At 42.3% G+C, this 22,913-nt stretch overlaps 1 protein-coding gene across 1 annotated transcript in view; it reads right to left on the bottom strand.

Moving 5' to 3' along the window:
- FAR2 (fatty acyl-CoA reductase 2) overlaps nucleotides 1-22,913 on the bottom strand; it is a 633,073-nt gene that overhangs the window by 143,453 nt on the left and 466,707 nt on the right. Inside the window, 1 exon segment of the mRNA XM_029599995.1 lies at nucleotides 7,793-7,911. Coding sequence (XP_029455855.1) covers nucleotides 7,793-7,911 — 119 coding nt within the window.

The following is a 22,913-nucleotide window of genomic DNA, read 5'->3' as shown; positions in this document are numbered from 1 at the left end:
GTGCAGGCAATTTACATATGTCCAAGTATACATGGTTTATTTACTTATTTTACATTTGTAGTCTGCCCTTCCATGGCAAGCTCAGGCCAGTTGGTGGTACTTATGAATAAAATCAAGAAGGATTTAATTATTCCTTGTTTTTCACAACTCCAAGGACATAACCCATAATCTTTGGAATGTCTGATCATATTTCTGTACCAAAATGAGGTGCCAATCATTTCGATGCAATGTTGCAATCAAAGACGTGTGAACAATTCAAAGCTGACTCAAACCAGGTGCTTTTTAGCCTGGCTTGAGCTTAAAGGCCATTTATTTTCCTCAGATCTCCTGGGGAAATCTGGACTTTTTCTGAGCAAATCTGTTAGATAATCTAAATCAGATTTTTGTCAAAATCTGATTTTGATTATTTTAAAGAAATGAAATGGCGTTTTGGATCTGCTTCAGATTTGGTTTTCTTTAATGTTTTGTTTAAAAAAAAAAAAAAGCTGATTTGATAAAACTTTCAAATGTTTCTAGCTCGGTTGAAATGTTATGCAAATTTGCATTTAATGAAAATTGATCCTCTATAGTTGTACAGCAAATTGAAAATATTTTATTTTAATCTGGACCCAATCAAACCTCAGGTGTTACAGATGAAGACACATGCACAGCTTCAACATCTTTGTTTCTGTCCCGAAAGATTAAAAAAAATCTTAAAAGTAGGGTTGGGTATAGCTAGCACTTGGATAAGAAGTGTCTGAGGATCACTGGTAGAAGAGCTGAGGAGGCAATATTTCCCACTCTGTCAGCACAGTATAAAGCCGTATTATGACCTACCTGCTGCGTGATCATTAATGATCCCATGGTGCCTTTCACAAACGTAAGGAGGCTAATGTCATTGTCACAGCTAGATTACAGTACAAATTTTGTAGAGTATAGCCTCCCGAAATCCTCTGCACTAATTTGACATAGGTATTCCGTACTAAGTAATGTACAGTACTCTGGATGAATACACTAGTAACTCATAAATTGTGTAAACACTGATTCTAATATTCAGTTTTTATAATATGTTATTAAGGTGGTGGAACTAAAATAATAAAACTGAAATAAATTTCAACACAAAGAAATTAGAACCCCCCCCCCCCCATCTTCTTGAAAACATAATTATAATTTAATATTATTTAATCTGTTATTTTCGATATTGGTTGTTATCCGCCAGGAAGAGAAGGTTTGGAATTTATGGTGGGCTATACGTTTTGTGAATAGATAACTAAATACAGTATGATTAACGTACCCAGAAACCTTTGAAATTTGTCTGTCCTGTGATTGGTGAGGGTAGAGGACAGCAATATTAGAAGAAATTTGTTCAGTGTTTTCCAGTAGACATGAATGAACAGAAATCACAGGGATGGTAATTTTTAAACCGGTGCGCAGGCGCACATGTGCACGCATTCGTCTGCCCATATTCAGCGATGTGGCCATTTTATGATATGCGCACGCAATTTTAAGCGGACACGCGCTTATACGTGCAAATGTCACTTCTACGGCATAAGTGGGGGGATTTTAAAAGCAGTGCACTGACATTATTACCAGTTTTCTCAATTCTTTCCCAGTTCACCCAGGTAAAAGATGGGACTTCCAAATCCCCACTAGTTTAATAGCCTTCCTTCTCACCTATTAGTCCCAACCTTTAAAACCCTGATAATCTGCCTAGATTTTTTTGTTTTATAACTTACGTCATCCATAGCAGAAGTAAAGTGACATGGCAGTGACGTGCCAATTTCAAGTTAAATTACAGGAATCCCCATGCCAAGTCCAGACCACGCCTATTTTGAACTTTTCATTTGTGCACGCAGTGTATCCACTTGGCACATGCCTGCCCGACTTGTGTGCGTATCTCTCGGTTTTGGCATGTGCCGGGCTTTTAAAATTCACTTTTAAGTAGGCACCAATGTGCTTTATCTTTAAGTAGGTCAACAATGAGTTAAATATGAAGAAACAGAAAAAAATCTACTTTTATTGGGGTAGATTTTCTAAATTTGTGCGATCGCGTACTTTTGTTTGCGCACCAGGTGCGAACAAAAGTACGCTGGATTTTATAAGATACGCGCGTATCTTATAAAAATCCGGGGTCGGCGCGCGCAAGGTGGTGACATTTGTGCAACCTGTGCGCGCTGCCTGTTCCCTCCGAGGCCGCTCCGATTTCAGAGCGGCCTCGGAGGGACTTTCCTTCGCCCTCCCCCCACCTTCCCCTCCCTTCCCCATACCTAACCCACCACCCCCCCGGCCCTATCTAAACCCCCCCCTTACCTTTGTTTCATGATTTACACTGCTAAAAGCAGACATAAATCTACGCCGCGCCAGCGGGCTGCTGAGCGCGATCACCCGACCCGGGGGCTGGTTCCGGAGGCCTCGACCATGCCCCTGGGCCGGCGTCGCGCCCCAAAACGCCGGCGGCCTATGCAAAATAGGCGCGCGAGGGCCCTGCGCACATAAATCCGGCCGGATTTACGAGCGCAGGGCATTTAAAATCCGCCCCATTATGTGTACCAGAAAATGATTAATAATGCCCCCACCGCCTCTCTTCTAGATTTTTCACCCCTTCCACTTTTGTCTTTCCCATGCCATCATTCCTTTCCCTCTTAAGCTTTTATACCTCCATCACATCTGCTTAGACTCATCTTTTTTTTCTCTACTTTTCTCAAGGCCTGGCTCCTTTCTAAAACGTCACACTGCTGTAAATTATTTCCTTTACTGACAGGGTCATTCAATCAAAATGCATTATGGCGTTAATGCTCATGATATTTATCACAATGAGTGGCGCAAATGCAAATTTTTCAAATGGGTGGGATCAATGAAAAATGAGAGGCATATCACACCGTGCGATAGTGTAACGCAATGCTTTTAATGCTGGAAATAATTACACCTTTCTTCCTGGTGTTAAGCTGGTGCAATATCCCCAAAACAGCCGAAACACAATTTGTGATAAATATTGTAAATTCTGTGTGTGTGAGAGAGAGAGAGCGAGCTTGAGCCTCTAGGGTGGCACAGATAGTAGTCAACTATTATAACTGCTATAGGAGGGCCAACTAGTAACTTGAAGTGAGGTTTTGTGGTGGTCTAGGGTTTTTGGGGCCAGTTTTACATGTAGGGTGACACGTACAAACAGCACAGTAGACCTTGTTGAAGATTTGATGTGATTTGGAGTGAGGAAAGTCACACAAAGATTGAGATTTCTACAATGATCTCTCACCCTAGCTTGATGGACTCTCTACCAGGGTACTATCAAGCTAGGGTGAGAGAACCTTGAAGTAATCACATCTTAGTTTGACTTTCCTCACTCCAAATCACATCAAATCTTCAATGAGGTGTACTGTGCTGTTTATACGTCTCATTCTGCATGTAAAACTGGTCCCAAAACCATAGAACACCAAACTCCACCTCGAGTTACTAGCTGGCCCTCCTATAGTAATATAAATAGTTGACTAATATGAAACTCTTAGAAAGAGTCTTTCTCTCTCTCTCTCACTCAAGGAAATGCTTGTCTGGGCACTTTGCAAAGTACAAGTATCACAAGGAGTGAAAAATCTAATGCACATTGTGATAAACTACCTCTGCTAAGATAGCGTGCATTTTGATGAATCTAGGGATGAGTGACCCGGAGAAACTTGTAACTTGCTGGAGACCCAGAGTTGGATCTCTTAGCCCGTAGACCCTTATCAGAACTGACAAGTTTCTTCCTCTCTTTCTCTATGCTCCTCGACAGAGGAGCATAGAGAAAGAGCATAGAGCTTTCCTAGGTGATCTTCTCTTAACCCCAGTATCCTCTCTCCCCCCCAAGTACCATCTCATCCCCTCTCTTCCTAGGTCTCCATCTCATTCCTAGCCTCTTCAAGCATCCATTTTCTTTTTCCCAATATCCCCTTAGTTTTTCTTCCCTTCTTTCTCCCCAGTCCCCTCAATTTCTATTCTGCAGCAATATCTCATTTTAATATGGATGAATTTGGTTTATAAACTAAGAAGCTTTGGATCAAACCCTGAGAGTTCCCAACTATGATGAGTTAGTAAACTTTTCATTAAAATAGGAAAACAGTTTGGGGTTGCCATGTTAGTCTACTTGAATATATAGAATTAAGGTTCAACAAAGAAACTGTCATTGACGCGTTTTATTGTATTAACTCAATAAATCTGTGACTAGCTCTTAAGATCTATACTTTCTTCATTGGGTAATGAAGTAAGGGACAGAACTAAAACCAAGATGCACTCAAAACTCCCTCAGGAAGTGGTTTGTTTACAAAATATGTTCTGGGATACAAAAATGTCAATATTCAGGTAGATTTTCAAAAGTCTGCACATATATGGTCGTGGCTATTTTATAACATGCATGTTTCGGCGCACACTTGTAATAAAATACAATTTCAACACGCACATGCATGCCGGATTTTAATATCCACGCACGCATGTGCAGGCGGGTGACCTCTTCCATGCGCAACCGGGGGGGGGGGGGGGCGGGGAATTTTCAAAAACAATGCAGAGTAGATTTTTCCCAGTTCCCTAACCACCTAATTACCCTTCCTACCTTTTCCCCTCTCCTCCCTAACACCTATTATATATATATATATATATATATATATATATATATATATATATTTTTTTTTTTTTTTTTTTTTTTTTTTTTGTTTTAATACTTACTGCTTCTTTGGAGCAGAAGCACTTTCCCAGGACACTGTCCTGGTCGGCCCCTCCCCTGCCCAGCCCCTTTCCTTTCCTTTTCATTGGCTTGGCACTTCTGCGCGGGGGGTTACGCACATGGCCAGGCTATTTCTAAAATGCGCTCGGCACACGTCCGGGTCAGCCATGCATATAACCCTCGGATTTTATGTACGCAGGCCTCTTAAAATTTGGGCTTACTCTGGTGCAAACATACGGAAATATTCATTTGTAACTTTATCCAAATATTCAATGGGACATATGTGCACAAATCTGAATATTTCCAGAAAAAGATATGCACATAATTTTATCTGGCTAACTTTAGGATAGCTATATTTCTGACCACACCAAGAAGATCCCATACTACTGATGCACTTAATAGCAGTGGCTATTCCCTAAGTAAACTTGATTAATAGCCGTTAATGGACTTCTCCTCCAAGAACTTATCCAAACCTTTTTTGAACCCAGCCACAATAACTGCACTAACCACATCCTCTGGCAACAAATTCCAGAGCTTTATTGTGCGTTGAGTGAAAAAGAATTTTCTCCGATTAGTCTTAAATGTGTTACTTGTTAATTTCATGGAATGCCCCCTAGTCCTATTATTCGAAAGTGTAAATAACCGAGTCACATCTACTCATTCAAGACCTCTCATGATCTTAAAGACCTCTATCATATCCCCCCTCAGTCGTCTCTTCTCCAAGCTGAACAGCCCTAACCTCTTCAGCCTTTCCTTATAGGGGAGCTGTTCCATCCCCTTTATCATTTTGGTTGCCCTTCTCTGTATCTTCTCCATCGCAACTATATCTTTTTTTGAGATGTGGCGACCAGAATTGTACACAGTATTCAAGGTGTGGTCTCACCATGGAGCGATATAGAGGCATTATGACATTTTCCGTTGTATTAACCATTCCCTTCCTAATAATTCCTAACATTCTGTTTGCTTTTTTGACTGCTGCAGCACACTGAGCCGACGATTTTAAAGTATTAGCCACTATGATGGCTAGATCTTTTTCCTGGGTGGTAGCTCCTAATATAGAACCTAACATCGTGTAACTACAGCAAGGGTTATTTTTCCCTTTATGCAACACCTTGCACTTGTCCACATTAAATTTTATCTACCATTTGGATGCCCAATCTTCCAGTCTTGCAAGGTCCTCCTGTAATGTATCACAGTCTGCTTGTGATTTAACTACTCTGAATAATTTTGTATCATCCGCAAATTTGATAACCTTACTCGTCGTATTCCTTTCCAGATCATTTATATACATATTGAAAAGCACCGGTCCAAGTACAGATCCCTGAGGCACTCCACTGTTTACCCTTTTCCACTGAGAAAATTGACCATTTAATCCTACTCTCTGTTTCCTGTCTTTTAACCAGTTTGTAATCCATGAAAGGATATCGCCTCCTATCCCATGACTTTTTAGTTTTCGTAGAAGCCTCTCATGAGGGACTTTCTCAAACGCATTTTGAAAATCCAAATACACTATATCTACTGGTTCACCTTTATCCACATGTTTATTAACCCCTTCAAAAAAATGAAGCAGATTTGTTAGGCAAGACTTCCCTTGGGTAAATCCGTGTTGACTGTGTTCCATTACATCATGTCTTTCTATATGCTCTATGATTTTGATCTTGAGAATAGTTTCCACTATTTGTCCCGACACTGGTTAGGCTCACTGGTCTATAGTTACCCGGATCACCCCTGGAGCCTTTTTTAAATATTGGGGTTACATTGGCCACCCTCCAGTCTTCAGGTAGAATGGATGGTTTTAATGATAGGTCAGAAATTTCATTTTTGAGTTCCTTCAGTACTCTAGGATGCATACCATCCAGTCCAGGTGATTTGCTACTCTTTAGTTTGTCAATCTGGCCTACTACATCTTCCAGGTTCACAGTGATTTCGTTCAGTTCGTCTGACTCATCACCCCTGAAAACCATCTCCAGAACTGGTATCTCCCCAACATCCTCATTAGTAAACACGGAAGCAAAGAATTAATTTAGTTTTTCTGCAGTGACCTTATCTTCCTAAGAGCCCCTTTAACCCCTCGGTCATCTAATGGTCCAACCGACTCCCTCACAGGTTTCTTGCTTTGGATATATTTTAAAAAGTTTTTATTATGAGTTTTTGCCTCTATGGCCACCTTAGAAGTTTAGAAAAGTTTTGAAGCAGAGCTGGCCTAGTTTGATGCCAGCGCCAGGTTTCTGCTGCCCTGGCTGTGGCTGGAGATGCTGCAGAGGCAGCTTTCATAGGCTCAGGGATGGGGTCTTGGCCATTGCTTAGCGGCCAGGCTTACAGTCTACTTTAGTCAAGTTCTTGAGAGAGCTGCAGCTTGTGGCCCCTGGTTGATGACTGTCCAGGAGATGGATAGGTGAAGTTGAAGATTTATATTTAATAAGGGACATATCTGGGTATTTGTGAATGAATGCTCATCGCACCATAGCCCATAAGAAGTCTGGTTCTGTCTGAGCTGGAAGCTCAGTGCAGCAGAATGAAACTGCTTGACCAAAAAACAAAGTTTGGGTACTAAGTAATACAGAAAAAAATGTTAAACCAAATTATTTTCAAGCTAGGCATGCACTTTTAAATCTGACTGGATAAAAGAACCTGAGCAATTTTTGTCGTCATTGGAGTTTGTTTATAGGCATCAGAAAGTATCTAACATATATTGAAATATTCGGGGTACCACACACAAAAATGGTTTAGTTGGTTGAGTTAGCACATCTAACTAATTCAACCATTTTTTTTAAGGCACTAGAACAATGAGAAAACACAGTAAAGCGTGTGCAGAGAGCAGAAGAAAAGAAAGAAAAGCATTAACCTTCAGAAGCCTGGAGTCTGGCACTAGAGCAGCCCTAGCCCCTCAAATAGCAACAGTAAGGTTTCTTGTGGGGGGTAGGGGTGGGAATGGGCTACCTTTCCTTTGTCTTCAGTCATAAGACTCCAACACACATCCTTATTGTATGGTAGGTGGAATTAATTGCAGAAACAAACAGAATCGAAGTGAAAACAGTGTTGATGTTTCTTGTTCCTAGGACACACTGAAGCCCCATGTTGTGCTCCATCAACAAAAATCTATGGACAGAAACTTCTCCATACCTGTGAACTGCAGTGTACCAGCCAGCAGCCAAGGTGAGATTGACAGCAACATCTACTGGAATCAAATCTGCTACTGCATCATTATTGGCCTTCATGGTACGCAGGATCCCCTTCCCAGCCTATAAAACACACACAGAAAGAACTAGTCAGCACCCAGTTTCCTCCAAGTAGGATTCGTTACACTGAACACTACAGCATGTGATTAATGTTCTACGTCTCTTGAACCACACTGTGCAATGTTCCCAGAGATTCCTCAACCTAAGCCACTGAAGATCAGTTTGTCTTTCTGCAAACCAATAGTTTAATTCTCAAGAAATCAAGGCCCTGTTCGCAGAGGGAGAAAGTTTAAAAACTGAAATCAAAATCAATTGTGCATTGTAGTTGGGGTCGGATTAAACTGGTGTCACCCATAGAGGAGGGAGAGCTATCTTCCTCCTCCTCCCTGCTGGGGGAGGTGGGGAGCAAGGGGAGAAGAGGGGAGGGTACAATTCCTCCTGAACAAACTTTGTCTCGGGGTATCCCCTCCCTCCCTCCTCACTTAAAGTCACAGCGCCAGCTCCGATGGCAACAGCAACAGAATATGAGGAAAAATCAGGGCAGGCCCCTCCTCGTGCATAGGCTTCCAGTTACTAGAGAAACCCATATGAGGTGCAGGGCACCACAAGGACCTTCAGCGCAAGAAAGCTGTGGAAGGTTCCATTCTGATTTCTCCTCATATTCTGTTGCTGATGCCACTGGAACCAGTGCCACAAGACAGAGAGAAGCCGGCGGCACAGCGGCAGAGTTGGATTTAGACATAGGCAGCAAAATTTGCTATAAAAGTTACCTACATTGCCTACACCTATGCCTAAATCCAGGCCCAATTGTAGTAGAAGTCATCACTGAGTATTAAAACATAATTTTCCATGTTTATTTTACATCTGTAGGATGCACTGAAATAAACTGCACTTTGCATGCAGCAAGAGAATACCTGGCACTGATTACAAAATTTCTTTTCAGTGGGTTTTTTTTTTTTTTTAGGTTTTACTTCTTGCAGCCTCATTACACTGCAGTGCTCATCCACTGCTAATAATTGCTACCTTTTAATGTTTCTAAATATATAAATTAGAAGTGCCTAAACTAGTCTAGATTGTGCAAGTGATGTCTTTCACGTTCAGCTCTGGTTTGCTCATGAATATTAGAAAACCATACAGATAAATTATGAGTTAGATGTATTAGCATATATCTATGAGCATATATTTATAAAAAAAACAAAAAACAAAGCCTAGGAACAATTCATTTTCATTGTTAGCTAATTTGTACTTTCCTCCAGAACTAAACCTTTCATCAAAAGATGCTCTCTAATCTGGGCTTTCAGCAGTTCTTTTGAAAATGTAGACAAGAAATTACAACCTGCGGTGAGTCTTGGTCAGTGTCAGCACGTACAGCAGTTAAGATGGCACCAGGCAACATCCCTCCCACTGTTACCAGGCCTTCAAAAGCAGCACCTCAATGGATCTCATGTGAATCTCTTTCCTAAATGAGTTTGCTTCCATCCCAGGCATGATCATGTGGTAGCAACCTGGGGCTCTCCAGGTAACTGACAGTAGCAAACAATTTTAATTGTGAGAACTCAGTATAGGGTTTCCTGGGCCTCCAAACACATAATAGGACTATTGTGCGTTCTTTTAGTTCATATTAATCTTAGGGAGAGAAGTTTACAAAGCTAGTTCATGGGTATAGCAGTGTGCCTGGGCTTTTACAAAATTGCCCACCCAATCAGGCCGATGCAATACCATATGCTGGCCGCAGTGCACGCCTCAATGGGATGCGTGTTCTGGACGCTCGTCCATAACCCCCCGCTGCAAAATGAGGGTTAGCACGTCTAAAACGCACGTAGGTATTAGTGCTCATCATATGTAAATGCACGTTGATGAGGCTATTATCTATTCCCCCCGATGCAAAAAAAAAAAAACAAATGTGTGCCTGATACGCACATTTTTACTCTCCAAAATTAATGCCTACCCTGAGCAGGCATTAATTTTGGAGGAGCCCAAAAAGTGCACAGAAAAGCAGAAAATACTGCTTTTCTGTACTTCCTCCGACTAAATATTGTTGCATCCGTCAGTCGCAGATGGCTGTGACCGCTCTGCCTTATCTCTTTTTCTCCCCTTTCTCTCTCTTTGGGCAAGATGGCTGTCTCCGGTGCTGAGGGCCTCGGCGTTTCCAGACCAGCATGGGCGTCCCCATCTGTCATGCTCACTCCCGTGGCATCCTAGGGCGCGAGCGCGCACATCTCCAATGCTGAAATACACGTCATAGCGGGAACATCGAGGGCGGCCCCCACCGCATGATGTAAGTACCCTCCGGGTATATCTAGCCTCCGCTTCCGCTCCAAATTGAGTTAGCAAGGACTTCGCTTCACTACTCTGCCTGCTGTAAGCTGTAAGCTTAGATGCCACTTTCACGCTAAGGGCCTCACTCCAGCAGAAACTCTAGACACCCGTTCCTCGGGGGTCTCTCGCTTCCAACTTCCCTTTGGGGTCCTCACTAACCAAGAAAACCGCTCCTCGGGGGTCTTTTCTCTCTTTACATTTCCAGGATATTGGATCATTGGGTACTCGCTCCTCGAGGACCTATCTACTTCATATCCTGCACCACGAACCTTTGGTCCCACCATTCTACCACCAGGAAGACGCCTTCACTCTGTGAGTACCTCTACGATCCGGTGCTCCAACTCCACCCACCAGCTGCAGCGTTACCCGCACTGCGGATTCCTGCCTATTGTGAACATCTGGGTGAAACTATACTTCTGAGCCTGTTGATCGTATTGGCACTTCGTGGATCAGTGCCTTACCTTCCTGCTTTACCATCTATTTACAGCAGTACAATAAAGACTCTATCCATTCTGTGTCTGCTATCTTTGTCAGCCTATCGCAGTGGTTCCCCACAAGGCTCCTCCCCGTGGACGGAGTCATATCCATTGCGACCAAGGGTCCACAATGCCTCAAACACAACAGATTGCTAACTCCATGGACTCGGCTCAGCTCGCAGCCCTGCAGGCCATCCCTGGCCTAGCTCAGTGGATTACAGAACAACAAAAGTCTTTGGAGAACCTAGCTACTGCCATCAATTAGTTACATGCTCAACTGAACTCTTCAGCGCCTCCTGTAAAGGAATTGCTGCCTCCAGTAGTAACCCTTAAAACCACTGTGCCTTTATCTACACCTACCCGCTTCACAGGTGAAGCCAAGATGTGCAGAGGGTTCATCAATCAATGCAGCATGCATTTTTCATTACAGCTTACCCTTTTTCCCACTGAGGCTTCAAAGACCACCTGACCATCGCTGGATCCGCCTTGCACAACCTTCAGCAAGGTAACAAGCCACTTACAGACTTTGCTATTGAATTTAAGACTCTAGCATCCGAACTGCATTGGGACACTGGATACTTATGTGTCATATTCATGGTGGGTCTCAACTCTCGCATAAAGGACGAATTAGTGGCTCGTGATTTGCCTGATTCCCTTGAGTCCCTGATGGAACTAGCAGGGAGAATTGACCGCCGTATCCGCGATCGTACTCAAGAGGCTAAGAGTCCACGAAAGTCTACAGTGGAGGCTAACCGTCCTAAACCTATGCCTATTGCTTCCAGCTTACCGTCTGCACCCCTAGAGGAGGAAGAGCCTATGAAACTAGGCCGAAGCCACGACCTCTAAGGAGAGACATTATCGCAAGCACATGGGGTTGTGCATGTATTGTGGCCATTTGGGTCATGCAGTCGAAACCTGTCCCATTTGTCTGGGAAACTGATGCGCCTAGGATCTGCGGGAGGACTTCTCCTGAGCCTCACCTCCATTATCTTTACCTGTATCTCTGCTTTGCGGAGGTCTCGAATTTCAGACTCTCATTCTCATTGACTCTGGTGCCGGAGGTAATTTTATTCTGAAGCACTTTGTCGAACATCTGAGGATTTCTACCACACCAATAGCTAAGCCTCTGCTATTGTCATCCATCCATGGAGAACCACTTCCTGGAGAAGTTTCATTGACCACCCAGGCCATTGGCCTGCGCACTGGAGCCCTACACTCAGAATCAATTTCCTTTCTAGTGTTGAAAAATGCCATGCATCCAGTGGTGTAGGGCCTGCCGTGGCTTCAAGACCATATGCCAGAATTTAATTGGGCTACCTTGGAACTGTCCCAGTGGGGACCAGACTGTCCTGGTCAGTGTCTTGCTGAAGTTTCACCGCTCATCTGCATGCCTACCACTCCATCATTACCTGGCTTACCTCCACAATACGCCTCCTTTCAGGATGTTTTCTCTAAGCAAGCAGCTGATGTTCTTCCGCCACACAGAGAGTTCGATTGTGCCATAAATCTGAAGCCAAATTCTGAACCTCCCAAAGGAAGAGTCTACCCTCTTTCTGTAGCTGAGACCAAAGCTATGTCTACCTACATACAAGAAAATCTACAAAAGGGATTTATCAGACTTTCCAAATCCCCTGCTGGTGCAGGCTTCTTTTTTGTAGGGAAAAAAGATGGCATCTTATGCCCCTGCATTGACTACAGGGGTCTGAATGAGATTACCATCAAGGACAGGTACCCATGCCCTTAAAATATGAACTGTTTGATAAAATCCAAGGGGCCAGAATATTCTCCAAATTCGACCTAAAAGGAGCTTACAACTTAGTGCGTATTTGAAAAGGAGACGAATGGAAGACTGCTTTTAACACCCATGATGGACACTTTGAATACCTCATCATGCTCTTTGGTTTAATTAACACCCCTGCAGTCTTTCAAAATATGATGAACAACATCTTACGGGACTTACTGTATCAATGCATAGTAGTATATCTTGATGATATACTGATCTTTTCTCAGGATCTGCAAAGTCATCAGGAGGATGTTAAGAAAGTCCTAAGATGCCTGCATGAGAACCACCTTTACACAAAGCTTGAGACATGTGAATTTCACAAAGAGGCTGTACCCTTCCTGGGTTATATCATTTCGAAGAACGGTTTTCAAATGGACCCCAAGAAACTTGAGAGTATCCAGGACTGGCCTCAACCCACAGGCCTGAAAGCATTGCGTCGCTTCTTGGGATTCACCAATTACTACTGATCCTTTATTAAAAACTACTCATCATTGACAGGCCCTCTAACTGCTATGACCAAGAAGGGAGCCAACCCTGACAATTGGTCTCCTGAAGCCATCTCAGCCTTCATGACGCTCAAGGAGGCTTTTCAAAAGAAGCCATGTCTCCGTCACCCTGACCCACACCGTCCTTTTATCTTGGAGGTTGATGCGTATCACTTTGGTGTGGGGGCAGTTCTAAGTCAGTACAGCGAATCCAATGTGCTCCATCCTTGCTCCTTGTTTTCTAGGTGATTCTCACCTGCTGAGAGAAACTATGGGGTAGGAGACAAGGAGCTTCTCACGATCAAACTGGCTTTTGAAGAGTGGCATCCCTGGCTAGAAGGCGCATAACACCAAATAGGGGGGTGGTGTGTTGATGGGGTGGACTGTGATGTTGTGTTTTTTTAGGGCTTGGTATTGAGTATATATTGTAGATTGCTTTGGGTAGTTGATTGATGATGGCGATGTCCTGTGTTTTTTGAGCCATGATTCTGTTATACAGAGTATGTCAGGGTGTGAGTCGATTAGTAGGCCGTGTAATATAGGTATCTTTTTGGTGATGGACTGTGCATTGAGTAGAAGTAATGATATTATTGAGAGTGTTGTGATTAGATTGTTTGTGTGCGTGGGAATTGTGGTGAGTTTTCGTGATCTGTGGGTGTTTGTTGTTTTGTGTTGTTGTTGGGATCATATTGGTGTCGATTTGGAGGTGACTAGCGCAAGTGAAATTGGATTTGCCTTCTGCAGTTTTTGGGTGGAGGCCTGGATGAATTGGGGGTGTCAGGGTGAAGTGCTAGATGGTATAGGTGAACTGGAGATGGACTGGGTGAACTGGTGGAGGTATCAGCAAATTGGTGATTCCAAGTATGCTATCAAATACTTTCAAAATGGTATTTGTGGATATTGAATAAAATACTCGCCTCTTCCTATAAATCAAGGTTTTTACATGTGCAGATTAGAATTTTTTTGTATGTAAAACATACACACGTATGTTTATAAAATATATAAAGAAAGCGCTTTCAATGTATTGCAAATATTTGCATGTACTGAAAAATACAGGTAAACAATTTCAGAGCAGAACTGTGCTGAATTTTATAAACTATGTAGCAACCCCCTGCGCATGTAGCAGGGGGTTGCTACATAGTATGTAGCAAACTATGCTACATACTATGCTACATACTATGTAGCAACCCCCTGCGCATGTAGCAACCCTGAACTACGATAAATCTCTACACATCCACTTATATGCATAAATCCAGTACTGCAAATAGGTTAAAGTGGGTAAAGTTAAGGGTATGGTGATATCATGTGTGAAGTTTACCCACACACAGGGAGGGCTATTTTTTAAAAAATCACTGCTTTACCTGCGGAAATGGCTTTGAAAATTATCTTCCTGTGTCCATAGCATCTTAGAATTGGAAGCAGTTACCAACATCTGGGTGAAGACTTAAATGGAGAGCACAAAATATTGCCATAAGCTGGGAAAAAAAACAAACAAACCCCAAACCTTACTCTAGAAAAACTAAGAGGGCATAGAATGAAGAATAGTCAGACTGTATTTTGTAATTATTTCTGAAAGAAAGATAATTATCTGTAACAAACACTGAACTACCTAAAACCTAATGATGGTAATTTTCAACAATGTGCATAACTTGGCACTTGCAAGCATGTTTTATAAACTCTGCAGCAGAAGTCGCACAGTTCGTAAAATTCCATATATTACTGACCCAAAAGTATGTGCGAATGTTTTAGTGCAGGGATCCACATAGGTTATATATATATATATATATATATATATATATATATATATATATATATATATATATATATATATATATATATACCTATTTTTATAAAAGTGCATGCATTCTATTTTATGTGCAAAATAATTGTAATGTGTGCACGTAATAACCCTCAGTGTGCGCGTGGAGGCAGGTATTTTGTAAAGTTGGCTGACATATGCATGTATCTTGCTTATGAAAATACTTACTTGCTCATGGGCTTCCAAGCATCAGTTCTCTGAGGTCTCCCCCAGTTGACTCAGACCTTTGCCAGATGACTCGCACCCTCCCACCAGTTCATCCACACTCCCACCCAAAAACCAAAGAGAAGTCAGATTTCATTTCTGTGGCTTGATTTGCAGATGTAAAAACATGCGCACATGTTTGATTATGCATACCCATACTCAGTTCATAAAATACATAAATGTGCATTTATTTTCAAACTCTGCCCCAGAATGCCCTCAAAACACCGACTTTGTGTGTGTGTATACTCTTTTTCATGGCAGTACTCATGTACTCCCACATTTCTGAAAATTCACTTGCTATGCACTGGGGCTACTACCCCATGTATATACCAATTTGCTCTCACATCAATGTGCTTACATTCTACACATTTGTGTCTAAATGAGGAGAAGGGCAGGAGGCTCCAGAGAGGAAATGCTGATGAAAGCTATGGTTTGGAGTAATTTAATTTTAATGGTGGGTCACATCGGTGTTTTCATAGCTTTTTGTTAGAGTCCTAAGCAGAAAAGGTATGGAAGAACTGCCATGCATTATGTGCACAAATTAAAAATGAAACAGCATCCTTAGTGACAAATAGCTATTAATTTACAGAACTGAAATGTTACAGATAGGAGTCTGGTACAGAGAGACTGAGTCTCCGATCCTCCTCAGGAGAAACATGATTGAATTTGTCTGACCTTTCAAAACACAAGGGCAAAACACAAAGCTTCTCTTCAGGGAGACAGAGCAGTTCTGTACCAAGGAGACCGAGTTGCACTTGAGAGAGAAGAATTCAGTATTCAGTGAAGCATGAATATGTAATACAAACTCTTTGTATTCATGGGGACAAGCTGTCACCTTAAATAATAACAATCACAATTCTACAGAAAGGAAGAAAAAAGTTGTAAAGGTTCAAAAAATATTCAGTCATGTTTTGCTTGATTTGATTGTGTTTAGAGTTGACCAATGACAAGTTAAACACACATTTTTATTTACAATTAGTCGTGAGTAAGGATGTGGTGGTGATAATAGTAGCAATGAATATGGGGAAAGCAAAGGATGAAGACCTTATTTAAAATATTGGATGATAACAAAGGAGGACCAATTGGCCCACCCAGTCTGCCCAGGTGTCTACCACTTTGGGTAGATGTATATAAATCATCATGCTTAAAGTAACCCCAGCTGCCCCTCTCCTCTCAGTTATCCCCCTCCAAAATCGTTTATCCAACCTCTAACCGTGTTCTACCACTGCCTTCTGTTTGTCCCAAGCATCTTTATTTTTTTATTTATTGCATTTCAAAATACATTCAAGCGAAACTTGAGAAAGGAAACAATTAGCATACAAATATGTATGAAGGTAAGCTATACAGGCCAACTAGTAGAGAAATCAATATATTAAAGCTTATTAATGCCAAATGATAATCCAAGTCCTCAAATGTGGGATCCAAGCACTATTCCAGAAGAAATTACAGATATAAGAAAAATAACTAGCTTACAGAGGGGTATCATATCCATAAGGAGGACTCACATTCCCAACTCATAAGAGGTTAGCTAGCATTTGGAGGTGGATTTCCTTCCACATTTAACCCTTTATCAACAAGAAAATTAGATAACTGAGATGGGTGAAAGAAAATATAACAAATATCATTATATTTTATAAGACATTTACATGGATATTTCAGAATAAAGAGGGCACCCAGTTGCAGAACTTTAGGTCTCATTAAGATAAATTGTTTCCTCTTTTTCTGTGTATTTCTAGCCAGGTCTGGGAAAACTCGAACTTTAAGATTAAGGAAAAGCTCTGATTGATGTCTAAAAAATATCTTAAGAGTCCAATCCCTATCTGACTCTAAAAGAAAGGAAACAAAGTCATTGGTTGAGCTATTTCACTATCAGAGGTCTCTAGAACCGCTGAGATATTTAAGTTATCAGAAATCACAGGTGTTAAAGACTGCATATTTTGTCCCTCGTCAGGTTTTTTCTTAAAAGGTGGTAAATAATAAATCCTTGCAGTTGGTGGAATTGCTTGTTCAGGTATCTTTAATATTTCAATCAAATATTACCTCCACATATCTTTTGCCGAAGTATACGGAACCTTAGGAAAGTAAATAAGGCGTAAATTCCTTCTGCGGATTTGATTTTTCCAAATTCTCAATCCTATTAGTCAAAACCTGATTTTCTTTCATAAGTGATCGTTGTAACTCAGTCACATTATCAATTTCCATTTTAATCTTCATGTTCTCCTCTTTCAAAGACTGGACTTGATTTCCAATCTGGGTGACTTGTTTAACTAACGGATTCAGCTGAGCGGTTATATTAGAATTTAAAGTCACAATAGCATCCCAGACAGTTTCTAAGGCGAATGTAGGAGGTCTTACCATGACAAAGGGATTAAGAGAAGGTATTTCCATTGGTGAAGTTTCTCCTTGAGGGAGTTCCTCCTCAAAATGGTTCTGTGTAAACCGAAGTGGTATGTACTAGTACATGAACTCCGGTATATAAAAGCCTTTAAATAACTAAATAAATAAAATGCTGCTGACAACCTCTGAGGGGAACTGCTCCTGTAAGGCTGGCAGAAACCCTGCCGGACTCTGCAGCAAAGGAGGCAGACAATGCGGTTTCAGAACAAGGCTCAGAAGGCCCGACATCATCAAGATGTGCCAAGCTCCATTGTAGTGAGAGGATCCTTGCTGCAGTGGGATTAACAGGGGCCATCCTTTCTGCCAGGGACAGTGATGTAAGTGAATCGGGGAAGGAGTCAACTACTTCTTCTTCTTCTTGGCTCTCTTTCAGCGATTCTCTCCCTGGTAAACAGACCCCTCACTGTATGTTTACATCCATCAGGCCAACAATAGGACCCTCAGGAGAAGGCAAAGAGACCTCCCTCTCCTTAGCCCTTCACTTGCGGCTGGAATGAGGCATAATAGGTGCGACAGGAAGCAAACACAAGAAGAGATATGTTGCTGTGTAGAGCTAGGTCGCCAACTTGGATTCCCCCCACCCCCAAGCATTTTTATATTTCATGAGCATACTGGCCTCTCCCAACTCTGCTGCTAGGCTGTTCAAGGTATTTTTACCTTCCTCATTGCTTCTCAAGTCCCATACTTAATCCAACACCCAAAACCTCTTTCATGTTGTAGCAACAAGCTTTGCAATTATCCACACAGCCACCAACAGTAGTGAGGCTTTTGCCCATAACATCTGGTTGCTCATTGATGTCAAGATTAAAATCATGGCTGCTCCATTCAGGTTACCCCAACCTTCTTGGATGCCTGTTGCAGTTCTATAGCAACTTTCTGAACATTGGTTTATATTTTCCCCTCTTTGGCTCTCTAAAGGTCTGTATGACTGAACAAACACTCAAGCCCCCTTCCTCTTCTCTTTTCTTGTTACTCCCTCACCTCCACTTGCCCCTACCATTGCACTCTGTGATTGAAAAAAATTGATTAATTTCTGATTAAATACTGGTAGTTTTATAACTATTAGCGGATTTTCCCACTATTAGCACTGCTTTCCCAGTGCTGAGAGCACTGTAACAAAAATGACACATAGATCACTTTCAAACAAATGTGTGTGGTGGCATATATGCATGTATATGGCCACAAGCAGATCTGTTCAAATATTTTATAACCTGCGTGTATCATATACACACGTTTTATAAAATATGCGTATCTCTATCCCACAACATACATGTATATGTAGGCTTAGATGCATAACATGCAATGCATTCAAACCACGTATAGTAATGCATTGAACATGTGTACTTTTTCTACCTGTTTTGAAACTATACACATGTATATGTTAGCAAAAGTAAAGTAGGACTTACTCGCATAACTCAGCTAATTTTATAACATGTACGCATAAATTCAATTAAACAGTTTATCAATTAGTACACCAGTTTGCCCAGTCCTTCGCCAGGTCATCAGATCTTCCTGGTCATCAGCTTGACCTCCCTCCAGTTCATGCAGTCTTCCCACCCAGTCAGTACTATACAATAGACATGCTTAATATCAGTTATGCCAGATAATTAACAGGTGTAAAAATATGTGTATAAGTTGGCAAAAATATGCATGTCTTTTAAAATAGTAACTTGTGTGTGCAAGTGTTAGCCCTACCCCGAAACACAGCTAGACTACCCCTTTTTTTACATATGCATCTGTGTGCGCAAAAGTGAAAATACACGCATATATTAGATTTTTATAAAATACAGAATAAGCGAGTAGAGGCTATTTACACGTCATGTTTTGAAATTTCACCCCAAACGTTTTACCCATGGACTTTGTACCGGGTCTCAAAGCAAAAATACAAATGTATTTTCTCTTTGAAACTTGCCATGGATATAAAGTATCTGTTTTTCTGTGAGCAACATTTTTTTGGAAAAGTATGCATAAAGATTTGAACATGCCATCCGTGCATATGCTTTTTTTTTTTAATTTTATTTCTAAGCTTTACAATAACTAAACAAAGAATACACTTTGGGGTAGATTTTCAAATAGCGCGATTTGGCGTACTTTTGTTGGCGCATCAGGCGCAAACAAAAGTACGCTGGATTTTAGTAGATACGCGCGTAGCCGCTAAAATCCGGGATCGGCGCGCGCAAGGCTATCGATTCCGTATAGCCGGCGCGCGCCGAGCCGCGCAGCCTACCTCCGTTCCCTCCGAGGCCGCTCCGAAATCGGAGCGGCCTCGGAGGGAACGGAGGTAGGCGCGCAGGGTCCTGCTAGGAGGGAACGGAGGTAGGCGCGCAGGGCCCTGCTTGCCTAAATCCGCCCGGATTTAGGCGGATTTAGGCGAGCAGGGCTCTGAAAATCCGCCCCTTTGTATTAAGTATGGTTACAATAATAACAAGAAATATTTTTTTTAAATTAACAAAACAATAATAGCATTTTTAAAAGAGATACATTTCCGTGACCCCTTTACGTTATTATTAAACCTTGAAAAAGAAATTTTGGAGAGAGTAATTTCTATCTTTAGAGAAACTTATTACATAAAAAATTAAGAAAAATATCACAGATAAGCAGACCGATACATTTTCTTTTAAACCCATATGCTTTTTTAACTCTGACCTGAGCATACCCCTTGGAAGCACCTCCTCTTGCTGCAGCTAAAATACATGTATTGTGGGACAATGTGTGAATGTTTAGCTGCATTGAAGAAGGGCAATTTTCAGACAGCTGATTAATGCAGGAAAAATGTTTTTTTCCCTGCATAAATCACTTTAAAAATTATTCTCTGAGTACTGGTATAGGCCATGACACATAGTTAAATCATATTTATACTGCTGGCGAGTAAGGAGGTGACCCAGATAACTTTACTCAGTTACGTGTTCCGCTGAATACAGCTGGATAAAGTATAAGTTATTCAGATAGAGTTATCTTTAGCGCTCCTTGCCGGCACAACAAGACTTACCTAGATAAGGCTGAAAGTTGGCATTATTCACCTAAGTTATCTGGATATGTCAGCCTTCTCCCAGGAGGCTGACATATCCACCCCCTTGCTCGGCGCACGCAAGGGGGGTGCACCTTGCGCTTGCCGAGCCGCGCAGCCTTCCTCCGTTCCCTCCAAGCCCGCTCTGAAATCGGAGGGAACTTTCCTTCCACCCTCCCTAACTTCCCCTCTCTTCCCCTACCTAACCCGCCCCCCAGCCCTTCCTAACCCCCCCCCCCCCCCCTTACTGTTATCTGCTAAGTTGCGCCTGCCTCCGGGCAAATGGCCGCTGTGCCTGGAGGCTCCGGCCCCGCCCCACCCACTCCCCACCCCCTTTTTCCAGGCCCAGGACATACGTGCATCCCAGGGCTTGCGCGCATCGCCACAGGAGGGATTTAAAAGGGTTACGCATTAGTCATAGGGAGCTAATTAGCACAGAATACACAATCTCTACTGTATGTTTACGTAAATTGTCTGAAATTAACTAGCATCAGGAAAAGCACAGTAGATACTGCAATTTAAATAGGAAATGTATTCAGGATATTTACTCTCTCTGCAGTTATATGGGGAGACATGGCCAGCATTAGAAACTAGAGATGTGAATCGGAACCGGAATCGGTTCCGATTCCGGTTCAGATTCACATCGTGATTTTTTTTTTCATCCGGCCCGATTGGGTTTTTTTTTTTATCAGCTGCGCCCGAGCCGATAGACAAAAAACCCACCCCGACCTTTTAAAAATAATCCCTTAGCTTCCCCCACTCCCCCAAAATCTTTTACAGGTACCTGGTGGTCCAGTGGAGGTCCCGAGAGAGATCTCCCACTCTCGGGCCATCGGCTGCCACTAATAAAAATGGCGCCGATGGCCCTTTGCCCTTACCATGTGACAGGGTATCCGTGCCACTGGCTGGCCCCTGTCACATGGTAGGAGCACTGGATGGCCCGTGCCATTTTTAAAGATGGTGCCGGCCATCCAGTGCTCCCTCCATGTGACAGGGGCCGGCCAATGGAGATCGCTCCCGGGACCCCCACTGGACCACCAGGTACCTGTAAAAAGTTTTTTGGGGGGTCGGGAGGGTGGGGGAAGCTAAGGGATTAGTTTTAAAGGGTCGGGGTGGGTTTAGGGGTTATTTTGTGTGCCATTTTTCCTGCCCTCCCCCAAAACGATAAGAGAACCCCACGAACAATTTCGTGAGGTTTTCCTATCGGTTTTGGGGAGCCCCCGATTTCTGACGATTTTGAAAATATCGTATGATATTTTCAATCGTCAGAAATACGATTCACATCCCTATTAGAAACCCAATTCTTTCCTCATGTTCTAATTTACCTAGTATTCAGACACTTCAGACAAAGTTAGATATCTTCCTCATATGTTTCTATACTGCAGAGGTAGGCAGCTCCGGTCCTGGTGTGTCACGAACAGATCAGCTTTTCAGGATATCCAAAATAAATATGAATGAAGTATATTAGCATGCTCTGTCTCCACTGTATGCAAATATATCTCATGCATATTCACTGTTAATATCCTTAAAACTAGACCTGTTTGTGGAATTGCGTACTCCTGGCAGAGACCTTCTGCTGCTGGCCCACCCCTAGATATTGAGATTGAAGCAGCTGGAGTCATTCCTCTATGTCAGTGGTTCCCAACCCTGTCCTGGGGACCCCCCAGCCAGTCGGGTTTCAGGATAACCACAATGACTACGCATGAGAGAAAATTTACATGCACTGCCACCATAGCATGCACATCTTCTCTCATGCATATTCATTGTGGTTATCCTGAAAACCCGACTGGCTGGGGGATCCCCAGGACAGAGCAGTGTTTCCCAACCCTATGTGAACAAGTGAAGCAGGATTCTTGTTAGGAAGTTAATTTTCAAACTGCATGCCTTGGTGCAATGTCCCGCATGTATTTTTCACCCACAGTCCTTGCACCAATTTTCAGAGAGAAAGTATGAAGGGCTTTTACTTGGCAAATTGCTGTGGCTACAAAGGCCTGGATTTATCAAAATGTGATAAGTATCACATGCAATAGCAGTGTGGTTTATGCTAAGAGACAGTTTATCACAATTTGTGCTAATTACCTATGTGAAGAGCTAAGTTAGTGAAAATTGCAATAATGTTTTCAGACGAGAGAGAGAGAGTGGCTAATGACTGCTGTCCTGGCTGGCCTCCATCCCACCCTGCCCTTCCCCTCCCCACCCAGACCACACCCCTGGCCTGCCCTTTTTCAGGGCCCGGCACTTGTGCGCATACCGGGCCATTTTGAAAATGCGCACAGGCCTTAAATCTGGTCTAAAATGAAAGAGGACCCAGAAACTGGGAGAAAAATTACAGAAGAAAAACAACAAACATAAGGAAAACTGTAAGGAGAGGATACAGTGATGCTTCTTTTACATATGATTATAGAGCAAGCCAAAAAAGAACTAAATAAATCGTACCCAAAATCCCTCATCCAGTATTGGGGACTTGAACATTAATAAACAAATGAAGATTATAAGGTTAAAAAAGATACATTTCTCAACTGGAAAAATAATTGTACATTTACATGGGAAATGTAGAAAAATTGAGTTCCCAAAG

The sequence above is a fragment of the Rhinatrema bivittatum genome, chromosome 4, assembly GCF_901001135.1.
Source record: "Rhinatrema bivittatum chromosome 4, aRhiBiv1.1, whole genome shotgun sequence".
In the NCBI taxonomy this organism is placed as follows: Eukaryota; Metazoa; Chordata; class Amphibia; order Gymnophiona; family Rhinatrematidae; genus Rhinatrema; species Rhinatrema bivittatum.
The sequence above is the reverse complement of the archived record's forward strand: the minus strand, read 5'-3'. Positions and strand labels throughout refer to the sequence as shown.